Source organism: Neolamprologus multifasciatus, chromosome 20 (genome assembly GCF_963576455.1).
Source record: "Neolamprologus multifasciatus chromosome 20, fNeoMul1.2, whole genome shotgun sequence".
Taxonomy (NCBI): domain Eukaryota; kingdom Metazoa; phylum Chordata; class Actinopteri; order Cichliformes; family Cichlidae; genus Neolamprologus; species Neolamprologus multifasciatus.
The window spans coordinates 6,505,994-6,523,316 of NC_140458.1; the positions used below are offsets into that span (position 1 = coordinate 6,505,994).

The 17,323-nt window shown below is 40.2% G+C and overlaps 1 protein-coding gene across 3 annotated transcripts in view; it reads right to left on the reverse strand.

The window, feature by feature from the left end:
• Nucleotides 1-17,323, reverse strand: part of plekhg5b (pleckstrin homology domain containing, family G (with RhoGef domain) member 5b) — an 81,260-nt gene that overhangs the window by 43,278 nt on the left and 20,659 nt on the right. For all 3 annotated transcript variants that reach the window (XM_085144954.1, XM_085144953.1, XM_085144955.1), the window contains exon 2: nucleotides 10,326-10,402. In XM_085144954.1, the coding sequence (XP_085001080.1) occupies nucleotides 10,326-10,402 (77 nt within the window). The remainder of the gene's footprint in view (nucleotides 1-10,325; nucleotides 10,403-17,323) is intronic.

The window sequence follows — 17,323 nt, forward strand, 5'->3', positions numbered from 1 at the left end:
CACTTGACATCTCATTCTTCCAGCCACTACCCTGAGCTAGTGACCAAAGGTGAGGGTAGGAACATAGACTGACACAAACCAAACATGATTTGCCATTTATTTGGAAAGCTGACATCATGAATAAGAGACAGATTACAAAAAAAAAAGCATGTTAACAAACAGTGATGCAAATGGCACTAGTGGACGTGCAAAATCGCACTTTCATTACTTGTCAAAACAAGTAAAAATTAAAGTGTAAAAAAAAACAAAAAAAACCAAACAACTACTTTACAAGTTCCAAGTAAAGAAGACAATGCAACAGTTGTGACGGTGGTCTTCCATTTCTCTGGAATTAGCTACAATCATTCAGTGGTAGGTGACAAGGGTCTGATGATAAAGACAGCATCAGAGTCTTTCTCTGGAAAGTAGACACAGGCAAAAGATCTGCTGATTGCCTTTTAGATGTAGGCTGCGTGTCTGTTTGAAGAAGACGGAGCTGTTGTAGCTTGCACCGTGGCAGGATCCACGCAACAGTGTTACGCCATTGGAGAGAAATGTCCACATAATTATGGGAATATCACTTTTGAGTAATAACCCAAAACACAGAAGATATTATTGTGTTTAACAGGATAAGCGTGGCGTGCAACGTAACACAAAAGATTACTCTGAAGCAACAAAGATTATGATTTCAGTCTTTCTCAAGGTAGCAAAATCATTTCCAAGACTACTTAAAGTAATAGTGTTCACATCCAAAAGCCAACTGCTGCACCAAAACTGCGAATTAAACAAAGTTATTATTTCACTAAAGCTTTCCACACTTTTTCCTTATTGTTGTGTTGGGTTTAATGACTTCAAGCAGACTGGTCAATCATACAACAAACAGGATCCTAACAAAGATGATTAACAGTGAATCAAAACAAAACGTTTTAATGCAAGAGAGGGCCAGACAGTTTAATCCAGACCGTTCTTATAACCGAGACTTTACTGGATAGCACACCAAATCTCTGGTTTGAACTGTCAGATGTTTCCATTTTTTTTACAGTTATATAGAGAGTATATGCAATAAATACCTATATTCTTAAGTTCAAGTTCCTTAAAACTGAATCTGCAAATACTACAGCGTGATGTTGGCACAGTGTTAAACTGTAGCTCAGCGGTCCCCAACCCATGGACCAGTACCGATCTGTGGCTGCGGTGTGAAATTTATGGTTTTCAGGGTTTTTATCGTTAGTTTTTTTAAATCATTTTTATCGTTAACTTGGTTTCCCTGGGTCTTTTCCTGTCTGTTATGAATAAGTATTTTTTGTACCAGTACTGGTTTTCTTTGTTGTATTTATCCACGACACCTTAAAGGCTGGTCTGCAGAAATATTGTCGGACAAACCAGTCCGTGGTGCAAAAAATGTTGGGGACCGCTGGACTAGAAGAACGTGGTAAGAAGTTAAAGGTTCAGTTATTTTGACAAAATAATGCAAAAAAGCTTAGATGTTGCAGGGTTGCTATTTCTCACCAATAAGCTCCAGTCAGTGGCTTTTCTTTGTGGAATTCTAGGTTCTTGTCATATCTACGTGGGTCCTCTCCAGGTACTCATACAGTCCAAAGAGATGAATGGGGTTAGATTAACGCCTTTCTCTGGGTTAGCATTGTGTTACACTGGCAACCTGTCCAGGGTGTCCCTGTCTCTAAGCCTATGACAGCTGGGATAGGCTCCAGACCACCCAGTCCAAACGGAAATGGATACATGGAATAAAATAGATGGATAAATAAGTTCAGGACATTTAATTTAATAAAATTTAGGGGGTTTTAGACATGATGCCTTTAAGGCTGCAAAAGTACAAGGTGCTACATTATCCTTACTACTCATCCCATTGCACCATGACATTAATTATTATCCTCCATAATTTGAGCTTTTTAGAGTTCTCAGTAACACCCAGTAAACCGCACATATCAACAAGTGCCCTGTTGCATGACACTATTGTATGTAAATGTACATCACGAATGATGTAAGCAGGCAGCATTAGCTACACACTGCGTAGCCAAGCCTCGACTAGTATTTCAGTAAGCAATTGTGATTAAGAAACCTTTGCATTGCAGCACAGCATAATTTATGGGTGGTAAAAATCAGTACTGTTTGAGTGGGCCACACTAGTCGATGAAGTAATTTGGAGAGCCAATTACCACTAATTAGTCTGAGAGAGCTAGCTAAGATTGTTAGTCACCTAAGTGTAGCTTAGCCAAGCTGTGTGAATTTGGTGAGTTTATAGCATTAGCTAATAAGGTCGTCTAGTAAAAGTTGATTTTTACCAACTACATCACAATCTTTATTAACAATAAGTTTGTTTACTACATGAAAATTGCTTTAGCAGTAAAAAAGTAGAAGTATAGTGATTCTGAACAGCATCAGTGTATTCATCTCTGAATGTAAAGCATGGACTAAAAAGCTAATTACGACCATAGTTTTCCAGTACTAAGCTTCATATTGAAATGTAATTAGGCAACATTAGGCAGCTCCTGTAATGTTCAATTCACTCTGGAATAACCAAAGCATTTTAGACCACCATTTCCATCAATGGTCTCTCATTGCTTCATAGAGTAAACTTTCCAAGAACCTAACGTTTATATATCTGAGGTCACATCCTTTGACATCTTTTTCAAGACTTTAATGTCTAAATTACAATACAAGCTGTGAAGATTATTGATGAACATAATGTATGTTGTGTCCAGAGATAAATCACAATCAGCAGCTCTCTATTGAAGATACTGGAAGAAGCTGCATGACATGAAAAAAGGCAAAGGAAAAACTGATAAATATACACAGCCATTTTTCCCCATTAGGACATTTTCTAACATTAACTGGAAATTCCTAAAAGACCCAATGAAACCAGAAAAATGAGCAGAAGAAGTGGATAGTATGAATGTAGAACAGCTGTTTTAGAGTCCATGCATGCTGAATGAGCTTTCAGAAAAAGTTGTGAATCCTCCCAGGCTGAAGATTCAAGAGAAATTAGGCAAGTGGTGAGTTGTTAGAGAAAATATGCTGCCTTTTTCAGATGTTGGGTATGTAATGCTGCTGGCTTCACTAATCATACGATGGTGTCCTGTTATTTAGACATACCGTAGGTTTCTTTTAAGTTATGAGCAGAAGATTTATTGCCTTTATGGCCACAGTTATTGTCAGTACCCGCTTTATTTAGCTTGGTTCTTTCATTAATGTCACAAAGAGTGACTCTCTTGGAGTATTAACTTTGTTTGCTTCTCTTTTTCGTCTTTCTTCATTGGTTTGCCTCAGGTGTTTGTTTTCAGTGTTTCGAGATACTTTTTAAAAAAAAAATGTCATTATATACACACTGCTGTTCAACACGTCTTCTAGTGAATTAAACAACTCACAAAGATGCATGTGGGCGGATGTGCCTGTTTGGTAATGTTACTATATGTAGTTCAGACTTGTCCTTTACTGAAAGCAAACATTACGGTCCCATAGCAAGACTGCAGTTGTGCCTCTTCCAACAAGAACAAGACTGCTCATTCATACAGCTGACACACTGAGATTAATGAAAGGAGGGTATGTCTGAAAGGGGCTTATGACACCTAGAACCGAAGCCATTTCTACCAGGAAATAATGCCTAATACCCTTCACCCTAGATCCCCCTCAAAGATACGGAAAGCAGGCATCCAGCCAAATGAACGTGTTTACTTAGCAGCCTCGGCAGGTCCCTGTCAGTGTCGGTTAAGTGTGACTTTTCAACTGAGCAGTTCAGTGGAACAGAAAGCAAGGTCAAATCTGAAGATCCACTGTGTCTGTGCTTATAAAGGAAGAAACAGTCGTGACAAAATGAACTGATAGCCGCTAAAAGGAAAAACAGACTGAATGAGTCAGCTGCTAGTAACAAGGTGATTCTGTCTAAGTATATCGCATAAGATTGTGACTAATAAAAATTAATTACCATTAAACATAAGCAAAGGATTGCTCATAAAACATAAAAGAGCGGGAACAAAAGAGGGAAAAGAGAAATTTTTTTATAAAAATGGAAGCCAGGCAGAAACATGAGTGATTAAATGAGATGTAGTCCACATGTCCAAATACAGAGCAACTTTAACTGTGTGCACATTAAACTGACTAAAGAAAAATGGATATTACATTGACGTTATTCAGATATTAGGTTTATAGAAATAGAAAAAAAAAGCTGTTGGTGCCAGTTCTCCAGCTGGAGGCATTAACAAGTCAAGAAGAAGAAGGTGCAACAAATTAATGCAACTATGAGAGTTTCCAGTCTCTCTAAAATGATGAAAAACAGGGTAAAAATACAGCACTGATGTTAGTTTCGTGTAATTATTTCAATAAGGTTCCTATATCATCTTTTTACGTCTAGACGTTATCAGCAAATCTACTGCCACTTTTCCTAATATTTGGTTTAACTAACAAGTCCCATTGAGATCAAAATCCCTGTTACAGAAGCCTTCCAAGGGAGCAGTCATATAAACTCACTTCTACTTCTATTCAACAATAAATAAAAGCACACTTTAGTTTCGATCTTGCTGAGAATTATTTCCTGTCCTAGCTGCTTAAAAAAAATGATGCCGTTTACCCGGATCTGTCCAAACCTGGAGCACATTAAAAAGCAACTATTTGGAAGAGAGTAGCTGGAGACACAAGGGTACAGAGAGAAGGTGAAAGTTCACACAATGCACGTACAGAAACCGAGGGGGATCCAGCTGACTTAAACATTTCCTCATCCTTTGTGCTTCTGTCAATTTCCACTTTCTACACATTATCCCTGTGCCTCCAGCTGTTTGGACTGGGAGGGGCCCGTTGGCAAAGCAACCCACGCCTTGCGAGTCATCTTGTCTGGTCATGTCAATCCTGAAGGAGGGAGGGAGGGAGGGAAATAAAGGGGACCGGTGGGATAGAAGCGAAGGAGGAGGGGGACAATAAACTCCTCTCAGTCTGTACCTCAATCCAGCAAGCAAGCCCAGACTAGCAGGGAGCGCTAACCAGCACGCACTACCATATCCCACCACCTCAATTGAGAACCCACTCTGTAACATTATCTTTCAGACAGACACCTGCAGACGGATTTCAAATCCCTCTGACTTAAGGAAACCAAAAGTATCCAAATACACCAGCAAAAACCCCGTGGAAACACATGTGTTGGTCCATTTAAAATCCTTTTCGAAACCTTTAGGAGCTCTGCTTTTCAACGTGGTGGCACGGCTGAGCTACAGCAGCACAAGTACAGGGTGACACCTGGTGTGATTCCAGTAAATTATGGCCCAGGTGGACTCATTCAAGTCCCAGCCAGTCATGCTGCGACTAAAAGTGACACAGCCTCGCCAGGGAGCTGATATATAGCAGGAGGAGACTAAAGGCAAGCCTGCCTGGGAATAAAACCGCTGAAAAAGAGCATTACAAGTCCAAGACTCGCTTTCTCTCTCTGCGCATTTGCGCCTGCAGTGTAGCCCGTTGCCAAGCTGCCGACATATCAAAGAGATGATTGGGAGTCATTTCAAAAACTCTTAAAGTGAAATATAAAAGTTTAATGTGTTTTTTTTATTTAGTAAAAACGGCTTTCTTTGATGTGTCTAAATCGGTTTCGTGGGTGGAGTGGGTAAAAGTCGAGGGATATATTTATGCTCAAATTCTTCTGAGAAATGTGGCTCTTGCTAGTCAGACTGAGCTTTGGAGGAGAATAAGCAGCAGCAGATCTGGAGGTCAGGGCGGCCATGAAATGCCCCCTGCTGCTTAAAGCTTGTTACAGACAATACAAGTTCTACTATTGAGCAACAGCTGTGAGCATGAATAATATCACAACATCTTCCAGTACAACAAAAATGATTTTTCATGATCTGGAAACCACAAAATGTAAAATGACTCACCCTCATTGTTCTTAAGTTAAAGTATACATTTACCAGAAACGTTAGGAATTGTGACATCTTGGGTTATCCGCTCCTCACTAGAGCAGAAACAGACAGCGTAGGATCGAGGTGCAAGAATAACACCAGTGACTCACTTAAAACAATATTTTCAATGAATGTCTTTCAATTGAAACCATTCACTTGCTACTCATCATACAGCCAACAGGTGGCTTTTATTGGCTTAATTTTAATGTGTCTAGTATATAGAGTACTATATATTTACAAAAGCTGTTTTTATGATGGTACAAGATTGAATCAAACAGATGCAACGCATTTCTTCGGACTTTGGTAGTTTCTTCCATTTTTTCCCTTAAGCACATTTAAGTCTTTCAATATAATGAACTCTTGTTAATACACCCATAGAGAGAAATTGAGCAATCTTTCAAATATCAGTTAAATTTTTGACCTTTTTTCTTTGATTTTTTTTTCTTTGATTTACACTTTGAAAGTGGAATTATTACATATTAGCAGTAAAACAGAAATACAATTCAAGTTCACTTATTGACTGTAGAGTTTATCTCTGCTTTATTCACAAACAGGAGTTAATATGGGTGTAGTACTGTATACACTGTACAGACTTCAAAAACCCCTCAAAGCAAAGTGTCTTGATGCATGCTCAATCATCCAGGTAAGTAAATCCCAAAAGGTTGATTCTGTTGATCTGGATGAAGCGCTTTCAGTGGGAAAAACATTTTGTCACTCATCCAAGTGATCGCTTCAGTCTCAGCTGACTGCAGGTTTCCCCAATCTTATAAACAGTACATTGTGCAATGACTGAAACTAGCACCACTGAAGCAACAATGGGCTGGGAGGTCAGTTGATAATTAATATGCAAATTCTCATTGATCCACCACTACTGATCAAGGTCCATTGATCAAAGACCGCTGATCAATGGCCATAAGTACCATTCACAGAGAGTTGGGGAATGGCTGCAATCACAGCATTACTGAAAGATGATAAAAGATGTACCCTTTTCGATTCCTCGATTCAGAAATGGTCTTTCCCTTTTCACGTAAATGGCCTCCTTGACTCCACGCTCAAACCAGCGTTCCTCTGATGAGGCTGTGGTCTTTGATCAATGGGCCTTGATCAGTAGTGGTTGATCAATGGTCATGAGAATTTGCATATTAATGATCAAGGAACTGACCTCCCAGCCCATTGTATATTCAGTGGTGCTAGTTTCAGTCATTGTGCAATGTACTGTTTATAAGATTGGTGAAACCTGCAGTCAGCTGAGACACTAATAAGCAAAATACCAAATTAACACAAAAAAATAAAACTTTAATTCATCTTCAAAAAAAAGAAAAGAAAAGAAAAAAAATTAAAACAAAAAACCCATCAGATTATAGATTCAGTGATTTCAAATTTCATTGGTCTGTTTGCACAATTAACTGCACAGCAAGCCATATTTTTTTAACTGCTGTATTAAAAGGACTCAAAGTCACAAAGACTACAAACAAACATGGTCAAAAGGTCCTGCAAATCAAATTAGTTAACCTAAAGTGACAAAGCAGAGAGCAACTGGAAACCATTTAACAGTCTGTGCTATTAAAAAAAAAAAAAAATCTATTAGCTGCTAGTCAGCATAGAAACAACAAAATATATTCTAGGCTGTAACTACACAGGTTTGATTTGCTTTTGGAGATGAGCATCGGAGGAACTGCAGTGTGAGCACTTGTGTTGGATTCATTTTTTAGTCCATCACTTGAAAATAAAAATAATTCAATTATTTGTGTAAGTTTATATGAAGAAGTTTAGTAACATCTAAATGTTTAATGGAGCTTAGCTATCTGAAGAAGGTGATAACTGTTTGAAACAATGTAAATAAAAGCCTCTGTGTTACCTAAAAAGACTGTACACCTTGTATCTGCAGTCAGCCTTGCTCTCCTCCCGTCTGTCCCAGTCCGCACTGGGATACAAGCCCTTCTATAATCTCCTTACATAATAACGTCAAGCCTGACCCTGACCAAGGAGAAAGGCTCCTGCCTCATTTACAACTCGGCACACAAATCCTAAAAACAGGACAGACTTTGTCATGCAAGAGGGGCCAGACAGTCTGAAGTGATTTTGTCTTTAAGGAAAAGTGGATTTTGGAGACTTATGTGGGGAGAAAGGAAAGAGACAGTGTGAATAGTTCAGGTTAAGCACTTTGTATCTTTCTTCTTTCCCCCACTTCATTATTCTCAGTTGCCATGGAGAAAAACTATATATAACTCGTCTCTCTCTCTCTCTCCAGAGGCTTGCCTGAATTCAAAATCTTTTCTCCGTGTCATCTTCCTTTTCCATTGTTTCCACAGAGAGGACAGTAGGAGACAACATCTCATTTCAATAGGAAATCTGTCTAATGCCCAGCTTTAGCGGCAGGAGGGAGACGTCAGGGCAGAGCAGACAAACCAAAACAAACCAGAGTCACCGAGTGACCAGCCAGACACTATGGCGGTTTCCCTTGGTCTTCTGGCCAGACTCCCATTTTCAGAAACCAGTGGCTTCAAAGGAATAATTCATTTCACAGTCTGGTGGCCAGACACAGAGCCCCAAGACTCACGCCACTTTTAACACCTAAAGAAGAAGAAAAGCAGATTTCCCACTCTGCTTCGGCTTTCGCAGTTATGTACCACAACAGCATTTTGTCAGGCTAAATCTAATTAAATTCAAACACTCAGGCCAAGAGGAGTTAGTCAGGGTTTGTGCCTTTTCATTACGAAGTTTTTTAATTTGTAGTTTAAGACATTGGACATGTCTTACAAATCCCATCCCGTGTAGCTTCGCTCAGAATGTCACACAAAAGCTTTTACTTCTCTGACATCTGTATTAAAATCCCACCAGGTTAACTTTGGTTAAGGTTAGGCGCAAAAATGATTTGTTTCAGGTTGAGGAATGTTCATGGTCTGAGTTAAAATAAGTACTTGTTAAAGATGGGGAAACGTGTGGTGGTTAAAATTACCGGTTTGTTAATGTTAGAGGACCTTCGTCATCATGGTTAAAATAATAGCTTCTTGGTTAAGGTTAGAAGAAAAAATAAACCATTATCATTATGGTTTAAAGAAACCCATCTGACTGTCAGAAGGAAGTGGAATGCAAACAGCGGTCTCTATGTCCAAGTCAGGCTTTTTGGTGATTCATCCATCCGCCCCAAGTACTTCCTTTACTGTGAGTGTAGCATGGAACTGGCAAGACCTGGCACCACTCCTGTCCAGCTGTCTATTATAGAACTACATCAACACAAGTGGATGGCTACCTTTGCTCTGTACACCTGCCAGCATCTGTAAGGCTCAGTCATCAACTCCATGCACAATCCATACAGTAAATAAAGAGTCAATTGTCGCCATCTTGCTCCACATTCATAGGATAGTGATATGCCAGGCTACAGCTACATGTACGCAGTCTCAAGTCTGTTTTCTTTGTGCAGATATAAACCCACATATGGAGTTTTCAAAAAGCTTTACCTCGACAGGAGTTTTTCCAAAACGCCATCTTCAGTAATCTTCAGTATTCACTTTTCATTGAAAGGCCAAAATGCACATAAATAGCTATGTACAGCAAAATACCTTCATAAATGTGGCCATAGTGTTCATTACAAGTTAAATCTGGGCCTTTTTGACTCTAATAGGACCACACATTTTAAAATGAGAATTGTGTTGAACGCAGTGGGATAAGAAACCAGTAACTTTAGTGTTTACTGAGGTCATAGTTAAGGAAACAAGGGCTAATTTTGACTATTTCTTTTTGAAACCAGAGTACTCGCCCCCTGCTGGACATAAGAAATAATGCAGGTATATGGCATTTTGGTATCTTTCATCCTTTTGGTTTTTCCTCATTAAACTCCAAGACAAAAATTTAATAAGCACATTATATATAACATCAACCTGCTGATGACTTTAAATTTACTCACAAATGTACACGGGTGTAAAACCAGGTGACATGGATGCATAACGCTGAAGGTAATAAATAATAGTAAGCTTGTTAGACTTCATGAAAATACTGTAAAAACCTAACATTACAAACAAATTGTGATGCCTACTGTTAGCTAAACCAAAACACCTCAATATAGTCTCACAGTAACCTGATTAATTTTTGTGTCTGCGGACATGATTTTCCATCACTGTTTCTGACTCTGGCTGTTGAATGATGTGGCAGTAGTGTGGATCTTTTCTTCCATCGCGCTGGAAACCAGGATTTTTACGCTTGAATTGCTTGAAATAATTTTAATTGTGTTATTATCATTTAACTGCTGTATGTAAGGAATAAATAATATGATGCTTTACCAGGAGGAGCTGCAATTGGGTATAAAAACTGCATTCCCTGCAGCCTGTCCTTGCACACATAGACTTTGCCCCAGTTAGTTAACGGATTTACACCAATAATCATTTTTATACCATCTCACTGCAAGTGAAATGTGTCCATGCACAGACTTTCAAGCCTTAAGGATCTTACCTTAGAGGCCCTCCGCCGCTCAGGACACTCGGGATGTTGGCACACCACCCCATCGTCCTCCTGGACGGGCTTCTCATCTGAAACAGAACACACGGGTCAGTTTGACTTCCCTCTGAACCACTAAAAACACCAAACCAGCCACCCAGCCAGCAGCACGTCCATTAACACACCTTTCTTGGTAAAGTTTTAAAAACGTACTGCAGACAGCGAGACTAAAAGTCGCTGCCTGTGTTTACATAAGGATGGAGCGACTACGAGCACAAGAAACACACAGTAATAGAGACCTAGAAGCCACGTGATAAAAAAAATGGAAGAAAGAAGAAAGAAAAAAGAAAAAGAGAACTTCAGCTATAGAGATTTCATGAAGGGAAGGTAAACAGAGGGAAGAGGGTGGGGTGTGTTTTTGGGAGGAGATCAGAGAGAAATGACAAGAACAGACAGGAAGAAAATGGAGCAAATGAGAGGAAGCCCCAATCTGGGTTTTGTACGAAAGTGCACTCATCATGGGCAAGCTCGCAGCACTCTGCTGCACAATAACAAATCACTGTTGTCAAATAAACTTCTAACATCTACTTACTAGCTGGCTATCGCTACACCGGGGTGGGGGGGGGGCACGATAAAAGGCAGTGTTTACATCTACATCTCCTACATGTACACACACAATAAAAATATCATAACAGAGGCCTTGAGCACACCAATATTTATCTGACCGTTTAATGGGAAAAGCAGAGAATACATGTGAAGAAAGGAGAAAGTAAAAGCCAGGAGGGTAAAACAGAAGGAGCCTCGCTCCAAAGGATCTGCAGTTTCCACGCATGACAGGACTTTTTAGTAAAACTTTCACTAATAATCTAGTCGCTATTTTCGCACCAATAAAATAACATTAAACAGAGGAGGAGTGGTGCTAGGAAATGAAGTCACTTAGTGGCTGAACTGAAGGTCAAATTTAAAACACCAATTTGTCATCACAGAAACAAGGCCCTGCTCACAGCCCGCAGACAGAAACGAGTCACCTTGAGTCATCCACTTGGCTGCAGCTGTAATCACAGGTAAAGGATGCTGGTGAGGAAGACGGAAAACATTGTAATTGGTGCATGCCACTGAGCCAGAGGTTTCCCAGCTGTGATGGGAAGGGTCAACCTGTGTACAGTCAAGTTACTCAACAGTGGACTCGGGGTTTAGAGTCATGTTAGCAGCTCGGTGAGACTGTCCCAAGGTCCTCAGGATAAAATGCTCATGTCTATAGGTCATATTTATATGTTCAGTTGACATATAGCACGCAAAGCCCTGATAAGAAAAACTTAATTTTTATAAGTATCTGGTGAGAAAACAGTTTTTAATATATTGTAATAGGTTTTTGTGATTTTTTTTTTTTTTTTTCAGCAGAGCAACAAAACGTCCCTACCAGAAATGCACTATGTGCCTCAACTTTTTCCCCTCTTGGATGCCCAATAGGGGTCAACCTTGTTTCTCTTATAGGAACTCAGCAGTTTCTGTCATATTTCTGGCCTGCTTCCAGAACAAAAAGTGATAGGGATATCCTTGGAAAACCCCCAAACCTATTCTAATGGTCATTTGTGATAGATACCAAGCTGTCTTGTTATTAAAGGTACAAGGGAGGTCCTCACATGTCATGTTTAAGGGGCAAAGAGTTAATGTAGATCTAATGTAGATCTGACACAAATATGTACAAAAAATTCATATTATATTCTATTAAAAACACTGCTGAGATGCTCTAAAGCTAAAATCATCCATTTTAACCCTAAACAAAGTCAGGGTGTCAGTAATGAGCAGAGATGGGCAGTAACGCATTACTGTAATCCAATTACTTTTTTTCAAGTAACGAGTAAAGTAAGGGATTACTATTGCAAAAACGGCAATTAGATTACTGTTACTTTCCCGTAGGAACGCTGCGTTACTGAGTTACTAAAACCGTGATTTTTTTGCGAGAATGTCTCATGACAGTGATGTAAGCAAGTGCGACGTTCATGAAAACAGCTGTGTGCAGATCAACAATGGATAATATATCGAGTGCAGGAGAGAGTATGAGCGTGCTTAAAGATCTATCGCTTTATCGCCTATTCAGGTTGTAAATCGTGTTTTTAAAAAGTAACTAAGTAATTAATTACTTTTGAAAATAAGTAATCAGTAAAGTAATGGGATTACTTTTTTGGGGAAGTAATAAAAGTACTTTTTTCGAGTAACTTGACCAACACTGGTAATGAGACATGAAGATTGGCCTGCTGGGGACACCAAATGTGTGTAAAAAGTTATGCCAGTACACCTAAACTGTTGAAATTACTTGTTTAGACGGTAAACAACAGTAAACAACTAATCTAAACAACAGTTTAGATGTTGAAAGAGTGACCCAAACACCTTCACTACCCTTAAAGCCATTTAAAGTGATAGAGCAGAGGCCTAGCCTGTTTTGTAAAGCTTCCACCACCTTCTGGGAAAAAAAGAAGAAAACGGGCCTCTCCTGTGTGTCTGCTGTGCTGGGAGCAGGCCGAGACGCGCTCTCAGCTCTGACAGTGGCCTCTGCCAGCGGACCTCAGGTTAATGTTTCCCTCGGGGTTTACAAGCAGCAGGCTACAGAGGGAGCCTCCAGCTTTTATGGAGAGTTTCCCAAAGAGGAAGAGCAGTTTCTACCACAGCGAGAGTTTGCAGTCGTCCACAAAACAAATGTTACTTGGCTTATCGGTGTGATCTCAGATGTCATTGCAGGGAGGTGAAGCAGTAAACACAAAATCCAAAGTGGACCTAAACATTTAGACACTGGTTATGGTTTAAAAAATAAATCAGTAAATAAAAATAAACTTGGTTGTCCAACCACAACTTAAGGGAAAGGGTCTATACACAACATTTCCTCTGCATAGAGTTTAGCATCATACTCAAGATGTTTTTGCAGCCTGTAAATGTATTCTTCATGGTTTAACCGTGCCAGTTGCAGAAGTGGTTTTTTTGGCCACATTTTCCAGCTCCACCAATGAGAAAGATCCAAAAAACAAAAGGCCACTGTATTTTTTGTGGTCAGCATCCATAAGCATACTGAAACCATTTTCACACATGAACTACAGCCAGGCAAATCAGGTGTGCTGGTGTACTGTCCAAAAGTAATCTTTCATCACATTTATCATAAAACAAACTATCTGCATGAGTCACATTCTCACTTTTGGATGCACATTTGGTTTAGGCAAAGGACACACATTCACTTTGTAGGCATCACGACAATAACCCGGGCTACTCTACCATGGTATAGCGAGCATGACACACATCTTGTACGTGTGTGCTGCCAGGTTAAAGACAGCTATTTGAGTTTTCCCCATGTACATATGTGAAAGCAGCGAGACAGTGAGGGCTTCACTCTCAATTTCTAGACATAAAGTTGGTCGGTGTAGGGAAACAATTTAATACTCGTGACTTATGTAGCGCTATCCACATGTATAACGCTAACTGCTAATTGTGCAGTGGTGCTGCATACGTGCACCTCACAGGAGGAAAGGAAGGAAGGAAGGAGAGAGACACAGGGAAGTCTCCCCTTCCTAGCATGAAGAAAAATTTAAGTATATACACACACCGAATTATATTTAGCTTGTTTACATGCAGAGATAAATGAAAAGAACTACAATTTCTTTACATTTTGCTTACAAGGAGCTAGACATTCTTATATTGTACAGCACGTGGCAAAAGTATCATTTGTTCCCATTTATTTAGCTGAATTAATTAAAAATGCCAAAGATAAAGCAGTTTGTCAGATATAATATAGCATTTTTGCACCAACAAGGTTATTTCCAAAGAGCTATTAGCCAAAAAACCTGTCATATCTTACCATGTCATGCAGCATGTCCTTAGAAATAAAGGAAATTAGACAAGTGGGGGAGAAAAGACGAAGTAGCAGGCCTAAAAAACTATAGCAGATGAACTTTTAACTGTAAATCATGTCAAAAGAAACAAAGGAAAGAATTCCACAAAGAGCCGACACAGGACCTGGGAAAAGTTAAGAAGGAAAATAAACCAGGATAACTAGAACTGGAGTCTAATCATTGCATAAATCCTGTTGACGCAGATTTTATCCAAATTTGAAATGTTAATAAAGAAATGTGCAGAAATTTACACAATGCAAGTGGCCAACAGTAAATCTGCCACAACAAAAGAAACACAACACATGAATGCAGCTTTATGGATGGCTTTCTCTCGCCTTGATTTCGACCCACAACATAGCATTTCAGTGCTAAGCTCTCCTCTCCTTAGCCCTCTTCCTCATGACCATCCTTCCTTTTATCGTATAATCACACCATTATGTGCCAAACCTCCATCTTCTCTCCTACTTGCTCATATCTTGCTGACTCTCCCTCTTTCTCTCTCTGATGAACTGGAATTTCTGAACTCAGCACTGCTGATTAAGCCAAAAGCAAACACGAGCACACACCATACACGCACACACGTGACAGCAGACAATGAGCTCGCACACTAAAGAGACAGGGGTGCATCCCATCCGCGCAGCTCTCCGCCGGCCTGCTCACCGCAGAGAGACAATGCCCGAGGCAAAGAAACATTAGGTATCCAAACCGGCCCCATAAATAAGCCCAAAGCAGCCGAGGCCAGATTTAATCATGCACACTAGTCTGCCTGTCCTTACTCTGTGATGAGAATGATGCATCTATGCATAGGATGTCCCAACACTTCAACAGTCTCTTCACTTCTCCACCAAATGTAGACGCTTGCTACAAGCCAAGGCAAACGTCAGTCTTTCTGTGACATCATATACTGAACACCTCATAATTCTGGACTGCTGTTCAGACCAATAATAGCAAAATGAATAAAGTCTGAGAATTTATAATTTCCACACTTTTATAAAGGAGACGAGATTAACTGAAGGTAAGTATAATCATTGGTTGCAGCCTTTTCACTGGCTCGCTGGTTAGGGTTAAAAAAAGAGCACACTACGTGTTTACTGTGTATGAATCTCCAGGTTGACCCAGTATATCAGCTAATATCTATCTTTTGCAAAACACATTACCATATTACCATTAGCACAATGGGAGCCTACACAACTGCACTGCCACAGGCTGTCACTCTGCCATCTGGTATACCTCTGACTCACACACAGAAATTGATCTCACAGCAGTGCTGTTCCTGTTTTGCACTGCAGAGCTCGTTAGCCTCTGGTGATGCGAGTATAGATGGAAATGCATAAGATCATTCAAACTAAACCATGTCTGGCTGCTTAGCTTACCTTCTTGATACTTTTTTTCCTCCACAGTGCATGAGAAAACACGCAGTTATGATGAGAATTAAGAGCTGAATTTTGGAATTGTTAGAATAGTTAAAGGTATGGGTACAGATGGGTATGTAGGCATTGTCCAAACCCACTAAAGACCTGCAGGATAGTCTAACATTAAACTCTTATGACACGGAGAAGTGGCTAATACTGCAGGGAGATACTACACAGTGGATCTGCCAGTTGTAAACACTAACAATATTCATTATAACCTTTAGCTGCCCCAATCAGTCAGGTAAATATTAAATATGTCGCACATTAATGAATGCAGGGTAGTGCAATTCAAAGAACTGGCAAGACAAAGTGAAATGCAATGAAATAAAACAAATGCAATAATAACAAATTTGAAAAAAAAAGATATTGCTGTAATGTCCACATGCACTCTTTGGCTTTAGCGTAAACTCAAACCCTACTACAGACTGTAAGCTGCTTAGGCTGACTGCTAATATTAGCAGATTATAAACACGCCAGTTAATCCATTCATTGCTTTGGCACTTGTGTTTTGTCTTTTATTCGCAAACAAAAATGCATATCAACTTCCAAGTGTATTCGATTAAACAGAGAAATCCAACCTACTGTCCCAAAGAACCTATGAGAGGACCAAGGCTGCTCAGGGAGGAGGGTTTTTTGCTCAGTGACCCCAGCACACCTCAGTTGCAGGATAAAGATTTGGTCTGAGATGAAACTCTCAGCAAGTTCAGCCACCACTCGATCACGCCTCGCTCGGTTCACTAGTCTCTTCTTCACCATGAGGTGGGCAGAGACCGAGCTGGGCGAACGTTTAACCGTAAGCCTTCGGCACAATTTCACCAGGAATCTCAAGAATGCTTCGTGCTGCCTTCTGTTTGGTGCGGTCGCATCATGGTACATGGAGAAAGGGCGAGCTTATGTTTGCGTTTGCACAGACTTTGGCTCCTCTCTTCGTCTTCGCATATTGTTTTTGAGAGACTTTAACGGCCTCCTCTACTCCCACACCCCCTCGTGTAACGCAACACACCCCTCTCTGCCAGGAGATAGCTATGAAAGCACTCCTGGGAGACAAACACAGATGGCAGACAGGTGGATGCCATACGGGCAGGGAAAGCTGGCACAGAGACGGACATATCAGCACCCGTGGCGCAGCAGACAGAAAAGTTGGGCGATTGAAGCCAGAGCTGTGGAGATGAGTCGTTAATAGTTAATGCTATTAGCATAAATTCCATCCATCTCCCAAATTAAGTGTAGATATGAAGTAAATTAAGGAAAGGACGGGTTTAAAAAGTGCAATAGTGCTGCTATAGTGCATATGAGCTATTTTGGTGACTGCTTGACCACATAGTTTATTGATGCAGCACTAAATGATAAGAGCAATATCACCCTCATCTGTATGGCCAAATAAAACTTACGGAGCTGGAACCAGGAGGCAGTTAGCTTTCATTACCATAAAGTTTGGAATCAGGGGGCCAGCCAATCTGGCTCTGTCCAAGTAAAGCAAAACCTCCCTGCAGTCCTTAAAAAAAGAATTAAGACAACAAACAGAAGTTTTGCAGGGAGTTATGTGCTGGGCTGTTTTTCGGTCAGGACCAGTTGCAAGTCTGATTTATCAGGTTGGAGAAAACAGAAACGCTGGTATCAGTCTCTCAATCTCCCACCTTGGGCCTAATCACTAAACCCTCATAGACTTAATGGAAGTCACAGCTGTAGTGCATTAATGAGGGCTCCACATGGGACATACAAT